The sequence below is a fragment of the Anastrepha ludens genome, chromosome 3 (genome assembly GCF_028408465.1).
Source record: "Anastrepha ludens isolate Willacy chromosome 3, idAnaLude1.1, whole genome shotgun sequence".
Taxonomy (NCBI): Eukaryota; Metazoa; Arthropoda; class Insecta; order Diptera; family Tephritidae; genus Anastrepha; species Anastrepha ludens.
Window position 1 is genome coordinate 108,806,815 of NC_071499.1, and position 26,672 is coordinate 108,833,486.

Consider the following 26,672-nt stretch of genomic DNA (forward strand, 5'->3'; position numbering starts at 1 on the left):
GCGGGGTTGCCTTAAAAATTATTAAAAAACAGGGTTCCGTTAATACGTTACAATTTTAATAATTTTTGTAATTTTTTTTTTAGAATTTTTTAATTTTTTTGTTTTAAATCTATTAGACCTGCAGCATTGGAACGAAAATACTTTGATATTTTTTATAAGTTATTCGCAAGAATTATTGTTGTAGTATATAGTACAAGAACACTTAATTAACAGTGTTGTCATATAAACTTTTGAAAACTGTTATGAAAAAATACGGTTTTGTGTGAAAATTTTTCTTGATCTCAAAATCTAACAATAAAATTTCCGGTAACATTTGGAAGATTTGCATAAGATAGCTCTAAGTAAACAAATATCTGTTATAATATCTATGTACTTATATTCATATATGAAATTATGAAATTTGGCACCATAATAAACAGATATTCTTATATTATATTTACTGAAGTTGTTCACAAAAAGTCATTCAAATATGTAATTTGGCAAGGTCGTGAACAGATATTCCTTTATTGTGCTTACGAGAGGGTCAACAAAAGTGCATGCAAATATAAAATTTGGCAACATCGTGAAAGGATATTCTTATAAAGTCCTTCATATGAGAAATTTGGTAACATCGTAAATAGATATTCTTATATTGTTTTTCGTGGAGTGACCCACAAAAAGTCATTCATATATGAAATTTGACAACTTCGCAAATAGATATTTTTATACTGTATTTTCTAGAATGGTCCACAAAAAATCATTAGTAAATGAAATTTGGCAACATCTTAAAAAGATGTTTTTATATTATGTATTATGTTTACTAGAAGGACTCACAAAAATTCATGCATATGTGAAATTTTACAACGTCGTCAAAGATTATTCTTATACTGAGCGGCTCGAAAAAAGCATGCTCATATAAAATTTGGCAACATTGTAAATAAATATTCTTATATTGTGCTTAATAGAGTAGTACACAAAAAGTCCTTAATATGAGAAATTTGGCAACATCGTATGTATATATATATTCCAGTATTCTGTTTACTACTCGTATAGTGGTCCACAAAAATTTGTTCATATATAAAATTTGGTAACATCGTAAATAGATATTCTTATATTGAGTTTGCATACGAATATGAAATTTGACAACATCGCAAATAGATATTATTGTATTGTGGTTACTAGAGTGGTCCACAAAAATTCGAAGTACTGAAATTTTATTATGGCTCACTCACATTTTTGTCACACATTCTTAATATTTTATAAACCACTTTTAGTTAAAAGTTGCCGCAAAGCTTATAAAGTTTTCCATGTGTTTTAGATGTGCACTAAAAAGGCTTATGTTTGCAAATTTTATATTAATCTTGGTTTAAATTTCGAAAATTATAAAGCTTTAAATTATAAGCATTAAAAGTAAAAAAAAAGTTTTTAAATAATTTACACACATAAAACACATTGGCCTTGCAGCTCCAATTGTTGTTTTTTGTTTTTTTTAAGAACACTTTTATTGCAAGCTGTATATGTCCATACATTAAGCAATATTTGTAGAATAACTTAAGCTAGCAGCCAGTGAATTTCAGTCGTTTATAGGATGCACCCAGTGGTACAAACCATTTCATTTTTTCCCACTAAAAGAGGAGATCTGTGATGGATTTTCTTTTGAGTCGGGTGAAAGCGATGGGATTTGCTATCATTTCCGTTATTAAGTAGTTAGAGTGAGCTAAGATCCTTAAATTGTGGGATCTTGCATATTTCTCTATTTCTTGCATAACAGTGGATATTTGGAGGTCACGGTGTATTTACGAGTTTGTAAAATAGTAGGGAGAGTTGGTGCTCATTCTTAATGTTTTTGACTGAAATCGTTGTAAAATTTAGATATTGGAGTTTGCCGCAGTGCCCCAAAGTTGAATACCATATGTCCACACGGGTTTTAGAACTGCTGAGTATAAGAGCAATTTGCTTTCGACAGAAATTTGGGAATGACGATTTGAAAGCCAGTGAAGGTCTCTGATTTTAATACCAAGCTCCAATAAAAATCAATTGATTCGAAAATAAATGCGCGTCGTGTTCTTTCAGCATAGTTTGAACTAGTTCTGGGAGTTTTGTAATAAATATTCAGTACTTCGACTTTTAGGGGCTCACCCTAGTGTGCACACGTATACACAAAAATCTTGCTCACAAAGTTCCGCCAGAGTTCGCAGTTGCATATTCTACATATTTTTATTTGCCACTGAAAATATAGTTACATATGTCTGTAACCAGTTTGTTTTGTTGTTGTTCCTTGAAATGAGTTTCTTTATTTGCGGCAACCTTAACATCAAATTCTGCTGGTCTAAAAATGCATTTAACAGTCTACAAATATTCTCGACTGTAAAATTATATTTACACGCAAACTTCAGCGGTGCGTAAGTTTTACTGTCTTTACAGTGTTTTGTTTTTGTTTTACAATAATTTGTAAAATTGTTGTCGTTGTTACTCAGCTGCACTGTCGTCGATTGTTGATTCACAGTCTGTGCTGTGAGTGCCACTTGCCTCCGGTGTTCTCGTTGTCATTGCTGTCGTTGTTAATGTGGGTGTTGTTGTTTTTGTTTTTTCTTGCTTCCATGTCAACTTACTCGAATAATGTTTGCTTGGCTTATTTGCACAAGTGTTGCCATAATGTAATGTTTTCTTTGATATTTGGTTTTTTCTTGTGATTTTATTTTCCTCCTCTACCCAACAATTTTCGTTTCGCTTCTGTTTTGCTGCTTCGCATTAGAAAAACAAAACACACAATTTACAAGTAAAAACGGAAAAACAAAAACTTATGGGTTGGCCGCTTGTTCTGAAAATATCATTGCCACTGTTGTCATTGTGACCAATTTTTGTGCGTGTCTTGTTGTTGTCGTTGTTATGCTTTGCATGCAATATGCCACAGCATTGGCAACTGTTGCTGCAACTGGCATTTTACTTGAAAAAGGTATGTCAAACACACGCCCACACGCGCAACATAGCTGCACTGAGTTCTGTCACCACTCCCCACCGCCATTCTCCTCTCTCTCGCACGCCTGCTTCCTCAGCTTGTACAGCATTGCTGCTTGACCCATAACCATAACCCCGTGTAACAGTTTTTGCCTATTTGGTTATTGTAGTTGTTGCCACAATTGTTATTGCGGCTGCTTATGTTTTTGACTTCTCTTTGCTTGTCGTTTTTTTTCAATTTCCAATTTTTTTTATTTTCGGGTGTCTCCAAGCACGAAAAGACCTTGTGGCAAATATTGTTATTAGTTTTGGCTAGTAGCAGGCGACTTGCTCCTCGCTTCACTGCAGCCAACTAACAGCTTCTCATATACTTTGTACAACCACCTCCTACCATCATCGCCTGCAAACAAATTTGAGTTCAACCAAAACCATAAATCACTGTCGCCTCTATTATTTAATCGTTTTCGTTGCTGAAGCAATATTTTCATTATTGTTACCGTTGTTATTGTTTGAAGATCACGCCCTCAAATAACTGCCGTTTGAGATAGCGCACAATTACCGTTACTTCAATTGGAAGTGGCTTTCAAAGGGTCAACTAATTGGGGCGTTTACATAACTGCACTTGGAGCAGATATTTATTTAAAAATTGGCGTGAGTCTGGAATACAGCCGCTACTCGTAATGTCCTACTTATTGAAAATCAATTAAAAGCTCAAGCAGCCATATCCCACGGAAGCCAAGTCTGCCATATTCTGTTACCTAAGGCTAAAGGTCAGTGCCATTGAAGGGTTCATTTATAGCCTAATTAGGCTCATTGTGATACCAAATGCTCTCAGCCACTTTTGTTTATCTTTTTTGTTTCGAAACTCCTCCAACATCCAATGAAGGTTTGCCTTTCGTACACTGCTTGTTGCTTTGCGAAGGCGTCGCATTCGATCCTGACAAGTTGTGTTCAGAAGTGGACGACCATTTCTCCTTAGTGTCTACTTTCGTCACTGTAAGCAGCCTTAGGTGTTACTTTGGGCTCAGCAGGCAATTGAGAAGTGGAACTCTCTTTTCAAGACCAAACTGACACTCTATAAAACGCGCATCATTCCCGTCCTGCTATATGTCCCAGAAGCCTAGACGATATCGACAGCAGATGAGAAAGTTTTGGGAACCTTCTGGAGAAACATTATACATAAGATTTTTGGCTCTTTCTGTGTTAGGGAGGAGTAACGCGTACGGTGGAAGAGCGCGAGCTGTATGAGCTATATAAGGACATGGACATAGTTAAGCGCGTAAAACTACAGCAGCTACGCTAACTTGGCCATATGTGCGTCTTGATACCGTTCCACCAATGGGACCTACAGTTTTAAGTCGACTTCGAACGGCAGACGGTTTTTATGAGGAGCTTTTTTATGGCAGAAATACACTCCGAGACTTGCCATTGTCTGCGGAAGGGCGACCACCAAAACAAAAACACTTTTTCTATTATTTAATGTTCGTGCACGTTAGCTTCGAAATTGGACACTACACGCATCAACCCACTCAGCTGCGGCGGGTCATCCAATAATAAATTATTATTGTAATTATTATTATTATGAGGGATCTAGCATTGCGACCTGAAAGTGGTCTTGTGCCCACTTTATGGTTTCAGAGCATTTCTCTGATCCAAGATTCCTCAATAAATTTTAGTGTTTGGCCTATTTTATTGACTCATATTTCCTCCTCTAGTAAAATATGTTTATCCAGGTATTTGCCCCACTTATGCATCAGTGGTGGACATGATGTGGACACATGTTTGGCAGTTTCATCTTCCGAGCTGCCTCGAACGCGCTGTCAAGGCCACTGTTTCCCTAATATTCGTGAACTAGCCGCGTATCTTTGCCGCTCTCGAAGTAGTCTGCTATTTTGAATTGAGTGTCTGCAAGATTGCTGCTGCCTGCTTTTTTAGCCAAGCCTTCCGCTACTTCTGCGGATGCTTTTACGCTCGATGTCACTTCAACTATAGCTTCTCTATTACCGCATCCTTTATATAAGTGAACGGGGATCGCGCCGAATATATAGGATATTCTACGGTTGTTCTTCTTGATTGACTTTATTGGCTTGTCGTCGTTGAGTATTGTTAATAATTTTCCAACTTTCAGCTTCTTGCTGCTGAGTACTATCCACAGGTACCTGGTACAGAGACAACTAGTTTTGAGTGATGCAGCTTCTTTGTTTCAAAGTCATCTGCTCGTGGTAGGTGCACACTCGGTCTCCGTCACATGTACTGAACTCTGGACCTTCCCAGCATGGCGTTTTGGCTATTAATATACTTGTTTAAATCTCTTTTGTATAGTATAAATTCCTGATTGAAATGATAGGTCTCATGGTTTGGCTAAATGTTTTCCACAACTTAAGTTCAAATATTTAATCGCAATTGAAAGTCTGTTTTCGAGGTGTTATCTCTTGACCAGCGCCAGCATAAGCCTCGTTGAGACCCATAGTATAAAATTAAATCGGCAATACAAATACTGAAATCGTACTTGGCCATATACTTGTTTTTATATGAGAGAAATTTTTAGTGGATGCCATTAAAGATAAATTTTACGCGAACCATCCAGTCTGGCGGCCGCCGTGGCCGAATGGGTTGGTGCGTGACTACCATTCGGAATTCAGAGAGAGAACGTCGGTTCGAATCTCGGTGTAAGATCAAAAATTAAGAAAAAGTTTTTTCTAATAGCGGTCGCCCCTCGGCAGGCAATGGCAAAACCTCCGAGTGTATTTCTGCCATGAAAAAGCTCCTCATAAAAAACTCTGCCGATCGGAGTCGGCTTGAAACTGTAGGTCTCTCCATTTGTGAAACAACATCAAGACGCACATCACAAATAGGAGGAGGAACTCGGCCAAATACCCAAAAAGAGTGTACGCGCGAATTACATATATATATATCCAGTCTCTAGATTAGAGAATTGAGACATGAATTCGAAGTTGCATAAATTCGAAATATATATAAATCGAAAGTTGTATTAAAATTATGGTGGTGGCATTATGTTGCTCACTGGTTACTTAACTGGGGATGCCGACGACTAGGTAGGAGGTCAATTCAGTCGGGCCTTCTTTGCAAGCTCGTCAGCAATTTTATTTCCCCTTATGTTTCTATGTCCTGAAACTCAGAGCAGAGAGATATTACCTGTACACCAAAGAGATTTGAACTCTTCCCTATAGGAGTTGACTAATTTGGATCTGCACCATGGCGTTGTCAAAGCCTTAACCGCGGCTTGACTATCGGGGAAAATGTTAATATCTCCTTCGCTCCGCGTTCTCTAAGCATTTTGCATGCCTGCAGGCTCGGAAAGACTCCTGCCCGAAAAACATTAGCAGTAGTCGGCAGTTTAAAGGAAATAGATAAATTGGATAATTTAGAGAAAACGCTTGCTCCGACTCTCGATTCCATCTTGCAGCTGTCAATGAAGACAAAGGTACCACCCTCGGCACAGATTTTCCCCTCGTTCAACTCATGCCTACTTGGAAAGATTGCTTTTATACGATTTTTAAACTCCAGATTGCGGATAGAGATATTTTTACGAGTTGAGAGAAATTCTGGGTTAACTGCCCATAAATCCTAGCATGTCCATTGAGGGTGGCCTCCAGAGACCAACCTCATTAAGCCTGATCGCACTTTGAGCAGCGTTGGGAAAAATGCAATGAAAAGTAACATTCAGGGCAGCACTGGCACAAGTTCCAGATGGTCTGTTGATGCCAATACAAGCAGTCCTTTGCACTCTCTCCAGTTTAGTGATATTATTGCCCTTCCGAAGAGCTTTCCACCAAACTAGGCATCCATACGTTAAAATTGGCAGAACCACTACGTTGTACATCCAAAGAACAACCTGTGGCTTGAGTTCGCATTTTTTGTCGAACATAGATTTGCAGGCGTTCTGTACCCTATTTGCAATGGGTAGCTTCCAATGGAGTTTGGAGTTAAGTTTCAAGTAAGGTATCCTTGCGATGAAAGCGGGAGTACTTGGTTATTTAATTTATGGAGTCTAAAGTGTGAGGGTTTATATTTTCTGGGAGGTTTATCTTTTCCAGCTCTGTTTTGCCAGAGTGTACTCTGACGCCGCAACTGGCAGCACAGCGATTGAGTAGAGCCTGAGTGACCTTTCTAATATCTCAACCATGACTTAGGGAAACGGTCCCGACACCTTTACCGGCCATAAGATCGATCTACTGATGTATACTACTTTGCCGACCTTCTATTGAGAGGTCCGAATATATTATATTTTGTATAAAGGTAGGGGCTCAGTCAAGCAGTGTCTGAAGCACTTAAACTCTTGTGGTTCGACTACCTCTACGCTTAAGAATTTATGTACAATACTTACCATGGACATTTCAGCATTCATTGTGGAAATTGAAAGTATGTTGTGCTATCAGGGTTGGGTATGTATTACCTGTATACTAAGCCGGGTCGATTTGTGGGGAGGCAAAAAAATCGCCCATTGCTCTGTGAAAATCATATTCATATTCATCAGAATTCGTTTTAGAGGTATGGTTCCTTCGGCAAAGTTTCTTATTTTGATCCCTAGAATACGATTTTCACAGAGCAATGAGCGATTTTTAAATCGACCCGCCCTACTGTATACCAAATTATATAACCAATTTTTTATTAATAATGAACCAAAAATGAATATGAAAGCAACTGCGTACAATTTAGTTTCAAAAGTATCGACCTTGATATCTTTTTATAAATCCAAAACAGTTCGTCTTAAGTAACGCCCTTCACAATCCTGCTGCTATTTATTATTTGAAAATCACTTCGATGATGTTTTCAACCTGTCGATCAAAACTAATGTCTACTTAAGAATAATAATCACCAATTATAAGTTAGTTTTTTCCTTTGAAATTGCGCAATGTGGCGGATGATGCAAAATGAATTGATGGATTCGAACAGAAGGTGTCAAAATATGAAGCACTCAAAAAGCTAGTTATGCGCCGCAAGAAGCTTTAATTATAAATATTTTTTCTTGCGCAAAAGTGTGTTATTTAATATTCTTTAACGTCTTGAAGGGAGTCAAGCGATGACTCGGCATTTCTGTTGGTTGTTTTCATGCTTTGTTTTTTTTATTATTTATTTGTTCTTACCAATTTTGCTTTAGGCCAGAAGCGTTGGGGGCTAAGCAGCGCATTGAGATTTCACGATGCACGATGGACAGATAAAAATGAGGGAATCAAAGAAATTAAAGTTGTGCGCATGTATGTATGTACACTATGTAACATAATCATATAAACATCATGAAACAGCCAGATACTGACTCTTATGACTTCGTGGGGAATTAGCTTCATTTCGAATTCAATATTTTCCAATTTTCATTTTGACGTAATGCAGTGTTGTCTATTTTCAATTTGGTTTGAGTTCATGCGTGGTAGTTTAAATAGCTGGATTAGACTGGATTTTTTTATACAAAACTATGTGCTTCTATTTAGAGAAAATATTGCACGTTAATGGGAGAAAGCCTGAAGGTGAGCCTTGAGATGAAATAATTTGTTTCTTCAGCTTATTCAGTCTACAAATAATTCTTACATACTATATTGGACAATTTTTAATTATCAGTTAAAGATTATCAACAATCATCATCATCATTAGCATTACAGTCTTGTGCAGACCATTGCATCAACAATTGTTGCCTAAAATTATATAAACTTAGTCTAAAGTCGAGGCTAGGATAATTGTTGCAGAATCGAATGTATCTCACCATTGGTTCATTGAGGGCATAGTTAGTTCTATACCGTTGATCTACAAATAAACGAACCTGCCTTACATCATGGTGCTTTGTTTGATATGTAATTAAACTCTGTAACTCACAGCAATTTTTATTGAAATTTAAAAGATTATACACGAAGAGAATCGAAAAGTAGACTCGTCTGTCCTCAAGGCTTTGCAGTCCAACCAATTTGCGTCTGCCTATATAACTAGGGAGCCCTTTAGGCCAGCGCAGCTTACACAACGCATATTTGGTAAAGACTTTTTGGACTCTTTCAATCTTATTTATATGACAATGGTAGAATGGGTTCCATATTAGAGAACAATAATCTAGTCGGCTTCGAATTAAGGAGACGTAGAGTGCTTTCAAAGTCAAGGGATCTGAAAAGTCTTCCGTATTACGCCGTAAAAATCCAATCATAGAAAAAGCTTCAGAGATAATATAATCAATATGTTTCGAGAATGTAAGTCCTGAATCGAAGATTATGCCCAAGTTTTTGATTTCTTCTTTCCTACTAAGTATAATATTGTTCAAAAAGTAATTATAGGTGAATGGATTAGGTTTCTTCCTGTATGAAACCACGCAGCATTTGTCGGTATTCAAGTGTAGGTGGTTCATGGTACACTAATCTTGAAAATGTTTGAGATGCTTTTGAAGATTGGAACAATTTTCAATACAGCTGATTTGCAAAAATAACTTAACATCATCTGCAAACATTAAGCATTTTACATATTGGAATATTTTAGGTAAGTCGTTTATGAATATTAAGGAAAGAATTTGCCCACAGTGAGTCCCTTGGAATTTCAATGGCACTGTGCAATAAAATTCAGCTTTTCTTTCTAAATAACAGCGTTCTGGTAATAGGAGATGGCGTAATATCCATCTTATATTTTTGGGAGTCGCGCGAAACGGACAAAGTCGTGAGAACTTTCTGGAGGCGAGTAGATCGGAGGCGCTCGGGGGAGAATTTAAGGCTAACAAAGCCGCAACTTTTTAATTTGGTGGAAATTTTTAACGGGTATTGTCCGTTAGGTATCCATGCGGTGGAACTTGGAATTGCTTAAAGTCCTTTCTCCAGAACTGTCTAGAGGACGTGATGGAATCATCTCAGCAGCGCCTTCTCCGCTGCCCTGCTCTCATAGAGCTAACCTGCTACTCCTGCGGGTGTTGCGGGGTTAAGTATCACACACCTGGTGAATATTTCATCGGTACAAATGTAATTAGTCACTGTTGGTCGTCATCTTCCAATCCAAAGCCCCTTCATTCTTTTTTCTGTTTGTTTCTTTTTCGTCTGTCTGGCATTACAATGAACGAATTTCGATTATGTCCCAGTTGAGCCCTCGCGTGGGTAGCCATTTATCTTATCTTATCCCGTCCTTTGGAGAGAAAGGTGGTGCAGAAGTGGACCTCTTCTTAGGTTTAAATGACCTATGGAATATTTTTGCTTGGATTCTGTTATTTCTTTTATTCGTGTCACTAAAAACGGAGTATACCGGATATTAATACACTATTTTGCCTCCTTTAACACAGGCTGTTTTGGAAACTGCGGTAGCTTTGCAGTTCGTGTTAAATAATATTTTATTGAGCATAAGCGACACAGGACATCTTCTGGCAGAGACATCTTCAGTGCTTATAAAATGAACAAAATTGAACTTTAATATTTCGATATAACAGTATCATCAAAATATCCAAAACCTTGCTTGATTAAAATTTGTATGTGGACACAATTCTGTTGCATAGTGCTCTGTTGCATGTATGTGTGTGTGTATGTGCTAGGAGAATCCGCACTTGTGCGTACTTCGTATTTCATTAAACAAAAGCAATTTATCAAACAAATACGTGGTTACTTCAAAGATAAAAATCGCATACAGGTATATTTTTGTTTGTTTTTTCTTTTTGTTTGGTCACGGATTTTACAAACGTCGCAAGCGCGATACGAATCGATCAGGCGACCTAGTGCGCCAAACAGTGTGAAGTGAGTAGCACTTTAAAATGGCGTATCGACAATCCAAATAGGCAACTAAGTGCACAAACTTCAATGTCCAAAGGGACAGAGCAAAAAACAAATAACAGAAGAAGAATTATGTACAATACAAAAATCAACAATACCCGCAGGCTAACTTGAATTGTGGCCCCATAGCCATCATGACGACAAGGCCCGATAGAAGCTATGTGGAATTAGCAACGAATTCGCGCGACTCACGTTCGAGCAGATAACGCATCGAACACGCTGATTTATGGCTAGAAAATGCCGCATCGCCACGAAATAATAGCACAGCGCACTAGCAGCGAGATGCCACATTTGGGGGAACCCATAGCCCCTTCAATCATAGTCAGCACGAGTATGAAATGGTGTATGGGCGGCGGCCAGAATATGGTGCCATGCAATTGATTTATATTTACCTTTGCGACGCTGCATCATCGAACTACGCACGTCGGTGCAGTGAACAGCCAAACTACTCAGCAAACAAATTAGTTCATGAACTGGTATTTGATGGCAGAAGTCATACTCGTACTAGTTCGAGAGTGACTAGAATTGTCCCAGTTACAAAATTACGAGTTGGAGCTGTATACAAAAAAGAAAATATTTTTTTATGTGGTTTTTATTGTTGCTGTGCAATGTTCAATGATTTTTAGTAAATTATGACATTTTTTTTTTTATGAAATCATGTTAAGTCAAACAATCCATTTATAGATACGATGTATAGTATGATATTTAAATTTATTGTAAATTATTTTTAAAACCTTCATTTATCAATTTTTATTTACTTTTTCAACTGGTTCAAAGTTGGTGATTTTCTGCCGTAATTGGACTAGACTTGATTTAGCAAAAAATTTAGTGTATTACTTCTACACTTATTTCTTAATGACAGTTTCATGTACAATATTATTTTAATAATATACAATTTGTATGAAGTTTAGTTATCAGTCATTATTTCATTTTTCAACTAGTCCAAAACTAATGATTTTCGGCACTAATTGGACTAAACTTGTTCCTGCGGAAAATTTTTGTGTTATATTTTAATTTATAACAAAACAGTTCTTCAAAGTTTATTTATCACTTACTTTTCAACTGGTCCAAAAGTAGTGATTTTCGCCACATATTGGACTAGACATTTTTTAAGAAAAAAGTCCGCTTAATATTGGGTTGGGAAAAAAAGGAATGTCGTATTTGTGATCGAAATTTGACGCTTTATTTAACGTACTTAGAATTATCCGATTCAAGTCAAATATGTACCGTTTTGTTCGCAAACTTCTTGCCATTTAGAAGGCAACTTCATTATCCCCCCTTTATAAAACCCGCCCCCCTCCTTATTTGCAAAAAACTCAGACAACCAGTTTTCGCATGGCTCTTTTGAGGCCAACTTGGTATCACCAAGGGCGTTTTGCATGGACCGGAAGAGATGATAGTCACTTGGTGTCAGGTCCGGACTATATGGTGGGTGCGATAGGACATCTCATCCGAGCTCCCGTAGCTTTTGGCGGGTTGTCCTGGTGGAACAACACCATTCCTATTGAGCAATTCTGGCCGCTTCTGGTCAATCGCCTGCTTCAAACGGTCAAGTTGCTCACAGTAGAGGACCGAATTAAGAGTCTGGCCATAGTTGAGCAGCTCATAGTGGATAATTCACTTCCAATCCCACCAAACACGGCAAAACCTTCCTGGCGGTCAATCCGGGCTTGGCGATGGTTTGAGCCGGCTCACCGCTTCTCGACCATGATCTTTTTCGCTTGGCGTTGTCGTACGTGATCCACTTTTCATCACCAGTCACTATCCGCTTCAAAAATGGATCAAGTTCGTTCCGTTTGGGCAGATAATCGCAAGCGTTGATTCGGTCCAAGAGATTTTTTTGTGTTAACACGTGTGGCACCCAAACATCCAGCTTTTTTTGGAATCAAATCTTCTGCAAATGGTTCCAAACGGTTTTGTGGTCTACACCTAGTGCCTGACTAATCGAGCGAATGCTCACATGCCGGTCTCTTTGGATAATTTCAACGATTTTAGCAGTCTCTACGACGATTGGCCTACCAGTATGGGGTGCATCTTAGACATCTACTACACCAGAACGAAATCGATCGAACCAACGCTGTGCTGTGCGAATCGTTACAGTATCAGGCCCATAAACTGTACACATTTTTGCCGCCGCCTTCGTTGCATTTTTACCTCTAAGGTAGTAAAAACGTAAAATATGACGAATTTCTTGCTTGATGGAACCCCATCTTTGACGCGCTATAACTTAAGACTGAAACGTACGATCACAACACTGTCAAAGAGACACTTGTAGTACAGATTGTTGTCTTCAAATCGCCGTTTAGTCTGACCCGATGCCATAAGTACAACGCATGATATGTTTAAATGTAGCGCTCAATTGACAAAATAAAACATTACTTTTTCCCCAACCGAATATTTTAATTCGTGATCAAATGTGTGTTTTTTTAGTTTATTTATCAATCATTCACTTTTGCAAATAGACCCGAATTTGTGATTATCGGCACGAGTTGAGCTACACAATTCTGTTTTTCAACAAAATTTTGTGTAGTATTTAAACTCGTAATAAAATATTTTTAAATTTTTTTATAAATTTTTATTTATTTTACAACTACATTTTATTTATTTTACATTATTTACTGTTTCAACTACTCCAATGTTATTCATTTTCGGAATAGTTCCTCATATGCCTATTAAGGACTAGTTCATTACCTATTATAAGACTGATGCAGAGTCTGCCTAGTTCGTTAAATGTTACTAAGTTGATGCATAGGCTGGCAATTGGCTTTTCGTAGCTCATCACCTCATAAAAAAATACCAGTCGCTAGTTGCGGGAAAAAGACAGAATGAAAATGTTCAGCTGCAAAGCAAACTGTTGGGGACTAAAGTAGATAATTCAGAACTAAAAGATTGAACTGCACAACTACTTATATAGTTGATATGTGGCATATATTCATGCAGGTAAATTTATGCACTTCTGCCTTTCGTCCATTTCTTTAAGTGCTCTTGACGATTGTCAGTTTTTTTTTCTTTCCTATTTTTTAATTTTATTTCACCTTGTTTACCTGCGATCTCTAGCTGTCAATCGCGTTATTGACATTTTGCAGCGCTTACAAGCGATTGCATTACATTTGACATTATACTCAGTTTACCGGCACAGAAATCACAAATCCCTGATAAATCGCTTACAATTCCCTGAAATATTTACTTAACACTGCTTAAACACAGGCTGCGAAGAAAGAAGACGAAGCATAGTCAGCAAATCAATAAAAAAACAATCGCGCACTTCAAATCTATTAGAGCGCATAAGTGATTCATAGTTACATATTTATAAAGGGTGGTCCCAAAACGAGTTTATTTTATAGAAAGGTAATAAAAAGCGCTAAAAATCAAAAACTGTTCGATTAAATTATTGGTTAGTTAGAAAGTGTGGACAGACACTCCCATCATTTTTGAAATGCACCATCTATTCTAAAAAAAGGACCAATTTACAAATAGAACAACCCGGCGTATGTTTAACATATTTTGTGAATGAACATTGATATTGGCCCACCCTTTACATATAGAAATTCACCCGAAATACCTTCTCCTGTACACCATTCCTTCTGCTGATATTTATTTGTTCATCATGCGGCTGATTCACTTGCATTGGTCGGCTCTTCACACATTTTCCGCCCATTGCGTCCGGTGCTTTAGAGTTAACATAAACAAATATCTCTTGCTTGGTAATATTGATCTATGCCATTTTTTTCTTACCATAATTGCTTCATATTTTGTGCCTTTAATTTATTTAATAGGACTATGAATAAGTTCGTGCGGTTTTTTTTCGAAATTTGAAACTTTATTGACGTAAAATGGTTACAAATTTAATATTCAAAATATTGTCCATCGCTTACTACTACTTTTTCCCATCTTTCTGGCAATTCACGGATTCCCTTTGTGAAAAATTCGGTCGGTTTTGCCGCAATCCACGAATCGATCCATTTTTTGACTTCATCGTAATTACGGAAGTGCTGGTCAGCCAGGCCATGTTGCATCGATCGGAAGAGATAGTAATCGGATGGCGCAAGGTCTGGACTATACGGCGGGTGGGGTAGGACATCCCATTTGAGCGTTTCTAAGTATGTTTTGACCACTTGTGCAACATGTGGCCGAGCATTGTCATGTTGCAAAATAACTTTGTCGTGTCTATCGGCGTATTGCGGCCGTTTTTCTCGCAGTGCTCGGCTCAAACGCATCAATTGTCGTCGGTAGACATCCCCCGTAATCGTTTCATTCGGTTTCAGTAGCTCATAATACACAACACCCAGCTGGTCCCACCAGATACACAGCATAACCTTCAGGCCATGAATATTCTGCGCCGACGTCGATGTTGAAGCATGGCCAGGGTATCCATACGTTGCCCGACGTTTTGGATTGTCGTAATGGACCCACTTTTCATCGCCAGTCACAATTCGATGCAAAAAACCCTTTCTTTTGTGCCGTTGAAGCAGTTGTTCGCATGCCATAAAACGGCGTTCAACGTCTCTTGGCTTCAATTCATACGGCACCCAATGGCCTACCTGTCGGATCATTCCCATGACTTTTAAACGTTTGGAAATGGTTGATTGATCAACTCCCAAAGTTTTTGCAACCTCTTCTTGCGTTTGAGCCGGATCTTGATCGAGCAATTCCTCCAATTCGGTATCCATGAACTTTGGCGGCGCACCCTCGCGTTCTTCGTCTTCCAAGCCAAAATCACCACTTTTAAAGCGTGCAAACCACTTCTGGCACGTTCGCTCAGATAGAGCATGCTCACCATAAACTTCCACCAAGATACGATGACTTTCGGCTGCTTTTTTCTTCATATTAAAATAATGAAGAAGAATTCCCCGCAAAAACACATTATTTGGCACGAAATTCGACATTTTCAAGTGTGGTAAAAATATTGTTGTTTACGCTTCAAATAAAAAACTTATACTGACGTTTGTGCCTTACGACAGTAGCTCTCCAATGAATGTTTGGAAATGTGGATCGATGGAATAATAATCAAGTTACGCCATCTGTTGTAAAACCGCACGAACTTATAAATAGACCTATTAACTTATTTTTGAAGAGATCTTAATTTTTAATCCACTTGAGGCTGGTGTGCTCTTGCTTTGTCGTTGCCGCGCCGCCGTCGACTTCGATTGTGTGCAAGTTGTTTGAGTTGTTGAACTTCTGTTTCGGTAGTTGAAAGCATTAGTTTTTTGCCCGCTGGCACGTCACGGCTTCATGTTGTTGATGTAACTCAGTTCTAGCCCGCAGAGCATCGCTTCAAGTGGTTTACTTAGATAATATTGTGTTAATGAGTGTTCAGATTAAAGTATTGATGACTTGCGCGAGATAACCAAGTAATGTTTTGGAATATGAAATTCGGCTTATCCTCTTAGCATAATTTCACACGTCTTTTGAAAAATTTAACTAGTTACCATATTTGTATAACCCCAATCAGATATTTCCGTTGTTGGTTTAGGTTTCACTAATAATTGGGCCAAATCGAGTCGATCGAATACGACTTAAAACTTTTTTTTGAGGTTATGGCACTCGATATTAAAGGGATGCAGACAATTCATAAGTGCCGTGAAATAACTCCAAATAAAATCGAAACTTTTAGAAATGCCTTAAGAAATAAAAAGTGTACTCACGGATAGTAAGGATACAGGCACGCTTGAGAGATTTCAGAAAGTTGCACTTATCGCGGTACCCTTACTTGGTGTGCGAAGTTAAGTACCTTGGCCTTGTCCTGGATGCCAAGCTTAACTGGAAGAGGCATGCTAACATTACCTTGTCTAAAGAAACAAAGGCTCTTATGATCTGCAAAGGATCTAGCAGAAAAATCCGTTCTCTCGACATTGCGGACCGCACTAACTGAGCTTCAGCGTTTTGCATGTGTGTGTATCACGGAGGGGATGCGGACCTGCCCTACAGCTGCGGTGGAGGTCATGCTCGAGCTAATTATTCAGCAATAAGCCAAGCCTGTCCTATTGAATATTACTAGAGAATGATTTGGTAGAGGAAAAGTCATGTCATCTAAGAACATGGAATTGAGTCTCCACTCCCATTCACCCAGCTATCCAGAGGTGACATTAGCAAAGTCATCAAATTCGAAAAGAGGTTTAAAATTGAACTGGACGACAAGGTCAGCTGGAGTACAGCTGCGTTTCAGAAGAAACTCCAGGAGTGTCGCCTGCGCTGGTACGCAGATGGCTTCAAGACACCAGAAGGCATAGACACAGGAATATATGACCCCAGTACCAAGCATTCTGTGCCGATGGGTAGTTTTTCAAGCATCTTCTAAACGGAGGTGTATGCCATCTGTATATGTGCAGAGATCAACTTATCTTAGAATTACTATTGAGAGCGACAGTAAGATGGGTATTAAGGCTCTGTCGCGCTGTGAGACTAAGTACACATTGGTCTTTGTGTCCCAAGACACAGACGTATAACTGGGAAAGAAGTAGCGGACGCATTGGCAGGAAATATGCCGGCTTCGTTAATAATAGGATCCGAGGTCTTCCTTGCTATGGGACAACACACCCGCAAGAAGAAGCTTAGAAGTGAAAAGCTAAGGCTAGGTCTACGTCTGGAGAAACCCTAACTGGGCGGTGCAACCAAAAGAGGTTTAGAAAATTTATAATCCTCCCTCAAGGCTAAACTGAGAATATTCAAGGGCTTTCTCACAGGCCATTACAGACTGCGTAGTCATATGAACATGATCAGAATATTGTCCTCGGATTCTTGTCGTTTCCACGACCAATGCTAGGATACTCCAACGTGCCTTTGATACATCTCGGCCAATTGCAGCCAGAAGAGAGGCACACACGCTCAATCCAACTAAGTTTAATAAGGAAACGGGGGCTGGAAGAGGTACTGGGTTTCATTGTTTTTAGATGAACCAGTACAGAGATAGAAGAGTCAATGCAAAACACTAATGGTGTTGGTGCGTTCAACAATTTTGGTTTTGTAATTTGCTGAAGTTGAGGGGCTAACCACCACGGGAAGAGAGAGAGGGTCCACAAAGATACCCACTAATTTTTTAATCAGTTTTTTTTTTTTGTTTATTTTGGAAATGTAGTGAAATTAAGTTAAAAAAGAATTATATTTAGGAAAAAAGTTTCGTACACATTTTTTTTCATTTTCCGAAAAAAAAATATTATTTTCTATTTTTTAGAAGGAAGTGGTAGGCAAAAAGAAACCCATAATCTTTTCTTTTCTCTTGTTTTTTGTGTTTTTGGTTTAGAAATGTGGTGATGTTAAGGGATTCAGCACCCGTTGAAAAAAAAAAAATTGAAACAAAAATTTCGTAAACATTTTTTTATTTTCCGAATTTTTTTTATTTTTTATTTTTGTTTCTTACTTAAACGTTGTAAAAACATGCAGTAGGAATTTTCGATGGGAAAAATATTTAAAAAATATTCTGGACTAAATTTGCGACGGTCAACGCAAAGCTCTAACTGCGAGGGAAAGTCCCAGTAATTTATTTTTATTATTTTTTGTTTTTTTGTTTGTTTTTTTTCCAAAGGTGGTGAAGTTGAATTAAAAAACGATTTTAATTTAAAAAAAAAAATCCTACACTTTTTTCATTTCCCGAATGTTTTATTTTTTATAAAGAATTTTCGGAGGGAAAAATTTTAAAACCCATTTTTGATTAATTCGGATGGTCAACTTATTCTGCGGTAGGGCGTAAGGAATGGCCAATAAATTGTTGCGATATTTTTTTGCATTTTTTGGTTAGAAATGTGGTGAAGTTAAGTTAAGATATTAAATATCCGTCAAAAAAATTTTAAATATTTTCTTTTTATTTTTTATTTGAACGTTGTAAAAACAGGCAAGAAGGAGTTTTTGATGAGAAAAATGTGTTAAAATTATTTGCAAGTACTTTGTGATGCCTAACGCAGAGCATTAGTTCTGAGTGAGAGTCCAAAAGGATACCCAATAAATTTTTTTATTTGCGTTTTGTTTTTTTTTTTAAATGCGAGGTTAAGTTGCATTAAGCACCCGTAAACAAAAACAAAAAAAAAGTTATTTGGAATACAAATTTGGTAAACATTGTTCTTTATTTTCCGAAATATTTTTTTATTTTTATTTTTTATTTAAAGGTTGTAAAAACATGCAGCAGGAATTTTTGATGGGAAAAAATTGAAAAATTATTTTACTTAATATGTAAGAAGCTGTATCACTGTGGGAAATACATATATTTTGAAGCGTTAAGTACGCTCATTCGAAATCTTATTTTTCGGACTGGTGTGCTGCATAATTTGTGCATTAATTAAATAAAAATATATTTTAAAAAATTTACTCTCAAAAATTCAATCTGGATGTTTTAAAAACGTTTTCGTAAAAAATAAAATGAACAAAGTTTTTTTCGGAAAAAAAAATTTTGGAAAAAAATTTGTGTAATATTTCAAAATTTTTTTTAACTTTAAATATTTTTAATTTCCTTAATTATAGTTACAAATTTTTTTAAATTTTTTTCCCGGTTTTTTTTTTCAAGGGGTAACATTTAAACTTAACTCTACCGAATTTCCATAAAATTTTTTTTTTTTTTTTTATTTTTCAATTTTTTTCGAATTTTTTTATTTATGTTTTTGATGTTTGTTAATTTTTTTTATATATTTTTTTCTCGAATTTTTTCTAACAAGGGGTTAACACTTCAAATAACTCCATCAAATTTCTAAAAAAGAGGGAAAATTTGATTTGAACGAAGTTATACCACATATTTGGATCAGGAGGAACACATCGATTGAAAATCGAGAATCACAATTACACTGGTGGATTAGTTTTTCGATAAGTGCTAACCAAAAATGCAAAGATGCGATTTTAGTCTTAATTTGATGTTAGTTGGTGTCACAATTTTTTTATATATGTAAAAAGGGGTATAGGTATAACATCTTAAAGCGGAAGTATTTTCTTTCGACTGGCGTTTAGTTTGCTTCAAAATTTGTTTTTTGCGCCGAGAGCATTAAAAAATTTATAAATTTCTCAAAGGCAATTTTAAGCCACTTCAAATTTGGCCGCCGTAGCCAAATGGGTTGGTGCGTGATTACCGGTGAAAGCAAAATTAATAAAAACATTTTTCTAATAGCGGTCGCCCCTCGGCAGGCAATGGCAAACCTCCGAATGTATTTCTTCCATGAAAAAGCTCCTCATAAAAATATCTGCCGTTCGGAGTCGGCTTGAAACTTTAGGTCCCTTCATTTGTGGAACAACATCAAGACGCACACCACAAATAGGAGGAGGAGCTCGGCCAAGCACCTAACAGAAGTGTACGCGCCAATTATTTTTTTTTTATAAAATCGCGTACGCAATGTTTTTGTTTAAGTTCGGATTAAAAAGTTGGAAATCTTGATGTAAGTATTGCGCAAAGTTTGATGCTTTGATTAATATTTTATTTGAAAATTACAAAAAGTAGTCAAAACTATTAAAAAATCGCCTTTCTAATGAACTGTCAACGTGTGTATATATGGGGATGCGTACATAGTCATGGTCAGTAAGCAGCGAGTAAACTAACTGAAGTGCACCATGCAAACGCCTCAACTTCCTCTCACAATTATTTACAATTTTTCGTTCTACTAATCAAAAATATTCCATACGATTTCTCAACCTTGAATGGCGTATGATAAAATGCATGCTTCAGTAGAAGTGAACCCCGCTTGGCTGAGGTAACACTAATATGATTTCGAGTATAACGCAAGCCTAATACAATTTCACGCAACATTCATAACCTGCAACCTGCTGCAACAACTTCTTCATCCACATACCTACCGACCTGCCTACCATCCGGCGCTCATTGCGCCGCAGTTTTATATTCAAACATTCTTGCGCAACATGGCCGCAGCGCGGCCTAATCAACACTCAATTCAACCCATACGAATACCATCCATCCATCGACATTGCTGCCAACAACTCCAACAGCAATGCCGGTGGCAGTGCACACAGTCGCACAGCGCGCCGCCTTTGCCGCCTTGCGCGCTGTCCTATGAGTAAACAATTTTTCATGCGCTGCTTTTGACCTTCTTTTAATCAATCAAGCTTGAAGTAACTGTAAATTTCAGCTGCAAACAAAACAAAAATAAAAATAAAAAATGTGAGATCTACGAAAAACGAGCAGAAAACCACTGGCAGACCGCAAGGCGACTCAGCGCAGTTTTGTATGGATGTAAAAGAGCATGTGAGCCAATCCGTAGCACAATTAGGCGTGAAGCGACGTAAAGTGACGTGAAAGCCGTTGCCCGCCGAATTATACTGATTTGTTGCAGCAGCGGAGATAGCGGCGGCAAGATCGAATGGTTAGCGTGAGTTCGACCAACGGACGTCCGAGCTGCATGGTGAGTATGCAGAATGGCACTTTGCAAAAAACAAAAAAAAAGAACAAAATCTGGCTATGCTGATAGCACTTGGAACACAAGACTTCACACTTATTGGCTGGATTGTAGGAGCCGCGTTTATAGAGTTGTTGCACAAAGTGGCCGCGCCAGTTGACGAGAGTAGAAAGATTAATTTTCGCTGTTAAATGGTGCAATTAATTACTTACAAGTCATCGTTTGGACGGCGATTAGTGCGCGGCCGAAGCGCGTCTAGCTGACAAGTTGGCCTGTCGGCGGTACACAGTTTAGCTGTGAAGAGTTAAGGCGAGCCGACAAGCATTTATTTATTTACATAAAACCATCGGCAAAATGACTTTATTTCGAGCATAGCAGACCTGATAAAGGCGTTCACGGAACAGAATAATATTAAACACTTACTAACGTACAAGAAACTGACTGAGAAATATAGTGCGCAACCTGAAGGCTCTCTAGCTGTTGCAGCCTTAGCTAATGTCTTTGCTGAGTAGCGAACTCTTAAATGCAGCTAAATATTTGTAATTTCACTCCTCGGGCAGTCCCTCATAGAAGGCATCCAAAGCGGTGTCATTGACCATGCCAAAGCTCCATCTCATGCGCGAATTGGAGTTGTCGCATACGTTGGCATAGACCGCATGCAAATCGCCATCAATGATGGCTTCCAGACAGACGTGGCCACCGCGTCCGTGTACCAACCACTGATGTTCACGATCATAATACCAGAACTGGTTGCCACCCTGTTGGTGGCATGTCCACATCCACACGGTGGCATTCTCTTGAATCGATTGTACATCCAAACAAATATCGCCGTGACTGTGGCGCAGTTCGCGCGCATAACTTAATTTCCAGTGTTGATTGTCATGCGGATGTGTTTTATTCTCAGCGCAATAGAAGAGACCCACAGCATTATTGCTACCTTTGCCCATAGTGTCTAAACAAAAATGTGGATAGGCGCGACTTTGAAGCGCACCAGCAGCATAAGAGGGCGGTTCAACGGGCGGGTAAGTCTCTAGCAAATCGGGGGCCACATCCTCCAGGAACCACTTGAAGGACTTGCAGTTCAAACGCTCGCGTACCGCACGTTGCGCTGTCAAATCGCCAGCATCGACTTCAGCATATTCCTGTGGACTGCGGTCGTATACGTACTGCTTATACTCATCCATCCACACCTCGGCCACGCGCTTGCAATTCTGTAAAGGCCATGACTTCTTAGGAGCACGAAAACAAAAGTAAAATCAAACTGTAACCCACCTTCGCATAGAAGTTGTGCTCGCGTGGCTTCGGTCGCTCGCCCATTGGGCCTCGAAAGATGTGCGCAACGCGCGAACATGGCACATCAAACAGCATACCGCCACACATCCAAATTTTGAAACTCAGCTCATATTGTTCCGCACCCCAAATCTCCAGTCCCTCATCGTAACCGCCTAACTCCCAAAAAAATTGTCTACTAATTGCAAAGAGGCCGCCCATCATTATCGGACTGGAAGCTGGCTCCGTTTTATTAGCGGTTTGTCCTGGCAGCAAACTTAATTGTTTGTAACTCAGTTTCCAATCAAAAGCGCCACGCGAACCCTCTTGGTGTATACCAGAATACCCGAAATTCGCATGATCAATCACATCTACAATCGGACAAGTCGATATTTTGTAATTCACGGCTATCGGTTCGAGTAGTGGCGGCAGCCAATTATAATTGCATTCGATGTGCGAGTCAAAAAATACCAAAGCATCACCGGTAGCAGCACGCGCACCCGCCAAGCGTGCTGTTATCAAGCCAGAACGTTCGGGCAAACGAACAATGGTAACGAGTTCGCCAAATTGCTCCGCTACGTACTGCTCAAGTTGAGCTTTTAGGTACTCGCGATCGCTGCCATCGTCGACGATCACAATTTGATGCAGTAATTCGCGTGGCGTGCGGTTCACAATGCTGTGCAGAGTGCGCTGAAGAACGGTGATGTGTTCGTTGTAGAAGGGAATAACAACGCTTGTCGAGGGCAGTTTTGCGAGGTAGTGTATGTGTCGGCAACTGTTTGGAAGACAAATTTATGCAATGTGAGAAAAATAAAATGAAATACTAGATTTGAAGTTAAGTGTAAGGTTTGAAGATTTCAGCTAAAGATGGCCCTCCATTATAATACGAAGAAACCAACACTGTTAGCTTAAAAGTAAACATTCCGAAAATTGATTTAAGCCAAGTAAGTCAGTGCACACCCATGATGAGCACATTTCATGAAGTCAGGTTACGAACGGCCATTTTTGGCTCTGAGATCATCTATTCATTTAAAGCTTCTTCTTTAAAGATTCTGCTCGCCCACTTACTCTGGATTCCTGGCATCAGGCAAAGATCGATTTACTGATATCAAATCCGATAGCAAAGCATTGAAGCCATTCTCCAGCGACATACTCTTTTCCAATTCCTTTTGATGTTCCTCCGTTATGTAAGCAGGTACGCCTTGTTCGCCCAGGCCCACACGCTTCGCATCACTTTCCATCAATTCGTAGTCCTCCCAATCTTTTTTCTCACCAACAGCAAAAGGTATCTTAAATATGCCTTTCACAACTTTTCGCTTCCTTTCGGCATTTCTTATCGCCTCTTTGCGTGCAGCACCCGCCGATTGGGGCGGTATGACTATACGTTCTTGCATGGGTGGTTTCGGCGGACGGTGAGTCTTGATGCGCGCGCGTGGGACAACTTCCGGCGTAACTGGATCACCATTAAAATCCGTCGCTTGCATGGTATTCTCTGCAGCACGTAGTCGTCGCTCCACCAGTATCGAGGTGAAAAACGATAGTATTAGAATGGAACCAATGAAAAGGATGAATTTACGCACTAAACGTTTCACTTGACGTCTTCTCATTTTAACCATCGTTGAGGCCCGTTTATTGTTGCCGCAAAAGAAAAATGGAAATTAAAGTCAGGAACTATTTGTTAGAGTGTTTCCGTATTGGTCCACGCGGCGTACGCTTTGCAACTGGTAAATTTTTCTTTGAATAGCCCAGCCGCCTAGTTGGAACATTCAACAGATTTTTGGTGATAAGGAAAAATTACAAGCGGGCGTTACTATTTTGGTACTTTCCAATTAAATGGAGTGCATCTGACACGGCGACACATATGTTTCGACAAGTAACTGATAAGACAAGGTACTTACATACATACATATGTTATATTATAATATATGTTTGTATGTATGTAAGTGTAAGGTTTGTCTACATGTACTGACTCAGCTTAAAAGCTTCTTCGGATATAATACTCGTAGTTAGACTGTGTCTAGAATTGAGTTTCTAGTAAAAATGAGTAAAAAGTGTGCCGGTAATGTCAGGTAGAGATGTCGTATGAATTTTCCACTTATTTTGTTAACTTGTCCTACACAGTATAACAGTTAAAGTTAGTTAATTTTTTTATAAATAAAATATTTGTGTATCTGCACAGGTATTTTACACATCTGTAGAGGTACGGCAAGCATTGAAGTTCAAGAGTTGAGAACCTCCCCAATTTCCTCACTTACAATTTCATTCATTTATGGTACATATGTATGTGCCTATTTACCGTCGAGATGTATTTGATAAAGTGGAGATTTTGTTACAAGTAGAGATTTTGTTTGTTCTATAAACCCAGTCTAGATTTTTTTGCTAATTTATAGAGAGCCAACGTCTAATACTGAGAAAACTCGATTCGCATGCTGTATAAATAAATTGAGGATTGGAAATTCTGAAACACAAAATTCCAAAAAATATCTTAAAGTGGAAGATTTCTCATGTATGAACTTCATTAAGTATAAAACTCAATAAAAAATTAGCAAATTTTGAATAGAGAAAAAATATCTTTTTACAGCTGCATTTTCTTGCAAATTTTTTTAGCGAAATTGTGCTGAATTTCCATTGAGACCATGTTAATGTAAATCCAACGAGATTAAAAGAGAAGAGAGATCAAGGTTTATTAGAATCGATGCATCAAGTACGATAATAAGTTGCCGGACATTTGCAAAAATTACAGTTTTAATAAATAAATAAAATGGAGATTATAGCTTACGTTTTATTTTTGGAAAAAAAATGTTTGCTTTCGAAATCCTTCAAGATATGTTGAGATATTTTTTATGTATCCAAAAAGAATCCTACTGCGGATTTGCAAAAAATTATGCACACAAATATGTCATGACCTAGATTGCAAAATTAGCTACTTTTTTATGAGAGTTGCCACCTGTAAAACAATTCAAATTAAATTTATTTACAAAGTTTAATAAAATGCTTAAGTACTGGTGTCGAATTAATGAGGTGTTATGAGAGTTTAATTTCGAAAATACTTTTGAAGAAGGTTGCCACCTGTTTAGAAAATTAAGTTGAAGTAAAAATAATGAAATAACCGAAATATAACAATATGGTTATCAATGAAAAGAGGCTTGAAAAATCTTGATTTCAAATATATTTTTGAATAGGGTTGCCCCCTGCTTAAAAATTTCATTAATTTTAATCATTATTGGTGTCAAATGAAAGAAATTTAAGAATATTTCAGAAAATATTTTTACAGATGGTTGTCCCTTGCTTGAGCAGCTTTTTAATTAATTTTAATAAAAAAGTTAATTGAAATATAACTTTATGACTGCCTAATTAAAGAGGTATGAAAAAGGCAAAGTCTACTATTTTATGGGAGTTGCCACCTATTAAAGAATAATTAAATTAATATGTTCAATAAAATATTACAATAAATGTGTCGAATGAAAAAAGATTTAAGACAGCTTAATTTCGATAATATTCGTGAAGGGAGTTGCCGCATGTTTGGAAATTAAGTTCAAGTAATAATAATAAAAAAATGAAATATAACAATATGAGTGTCAAAGGAAGAGGCTTGAAACATTTTTATTTAAAAGATATTTTTGAATAGGGTTGCCACCTGCTTAAAAATTCCATTCAAGAAAATAAATAATTGAAATAATTCAGTATTGGTGTTAAATGAAAGGAAATTAGGAACATTTAACTTTTTGCCAAAATACTTGGATGCCACCTGTTTGAAAATGGTGTCAATTAATTTTAGGGCTTTTAATAAATAATTTAACAGAAATGCTACTTTATGGTTGCTAAACGAAAGAGGTATGAAAAAGGCGAATACTATAATACTTTTTTATCAGAGTTGCCACCTCTTAAAAAAGTTAAATCGAATTTAGTTAATAACTCCAATAAAATATTACAATACAGGAGCCGAATAAAAAACGGCTTAAGAGAGCTTTTTTTGGAGAATATTTGTGAAAGAGGTTGCCACCTATTTGGAAAATTTAGTTCAAGTAAAAACTAGTAAAATATATTAATATGGGTGCCAAAACAAAGATGATCGAAAAATTTTGATTTCGAATACATTTTTGAATAGGGTTGCCCTCTGTTTAAAAACTCCATTCAATAAAATAAATTGAAGTAATTCATTATTGGCATCAAATGAAAGAAATTTCAGAATATATTTTTAGGGAATAATAATAAGAAAGTTAACTGAAATGCTACTGTATGGCTGCTAAAAGAAAGAGATTTGAAACAAATTTATGTTGTGAATATTTCCGAAAAGCGTTGCCACCTGTTAGAAAACTAAATTCAGTAGTATGCGTATAATATTGAATACTATTTGTAGGTCCTATCTGCCATTAGGAGTCAGCTTGAAACTGTAGATCCCTCC

The 26,672-nt window shown here is 37.7% G+C and overlaps 2 protein-coding genes across 2 annotated transcripts in view; one reads left to right on the forward strand and one right to left on the reverse strand.

Annotated features, from left to right (window-relative positions):
• LOC128857654 (protein sprint-like) overlaps positions 1–26,672 on the forward strand; it is a 124,054-nt gene that overhangs the window by 95,325 nt on the left and 2,057 nt on the right. The gene's annotated exons all lie outside the window — the stretch shown is intronic.
• On the reverse strand, positions 21,313–23,978 carry LOC128858745 (N-acetylgalactosaminyltransferase 4). The gene is made up of 3 exons (XM_054095235.1): positions 23,336–23,978; positions 22,271–23,042; positions 21,313–22,209 (listed from the first exon to the last, which is right to left on the reverse strand). The coding sequence occupies exons 1-3, from the start codon at positions 23,881–23,883 to the stop codon at positions 21,544–21,546; spliced, it is 1,986 nt and encodes a 661-aa protein (XP_053951210.1). The 5' UTR covers positions 23,884–23,978; the 3' UTR covers positions 21,313–21,543.

What these genes read in the sequence shown, in the direction of transcription:
- LOC128858745 (XM_054095235.1), bottom strand. Translation starts at nt 23,883, where the DNA reads ATGGTTAAAATGAGAAGACGTCAAGTGAAACGTTTAGTGCGTAAATTC. An exon ending in CCTGATGCCAGGAATCCAGA is followed by an intron (nt 23,043 to 23,335) that starts GTAAGTGGGCGA and finishes TCTTCCAAACAG; the next exon opens with TTGCCGACACATACACTACC. An exon ending in AGCACAACTTCTATGCGAAG is followed by an intron (nt 22,210 to 22,270) that starts GTGGGTTACAGT and finishes TGGCCTTTACAG; the next exon opens with AATTGCAAGCGCGTGGCCGA.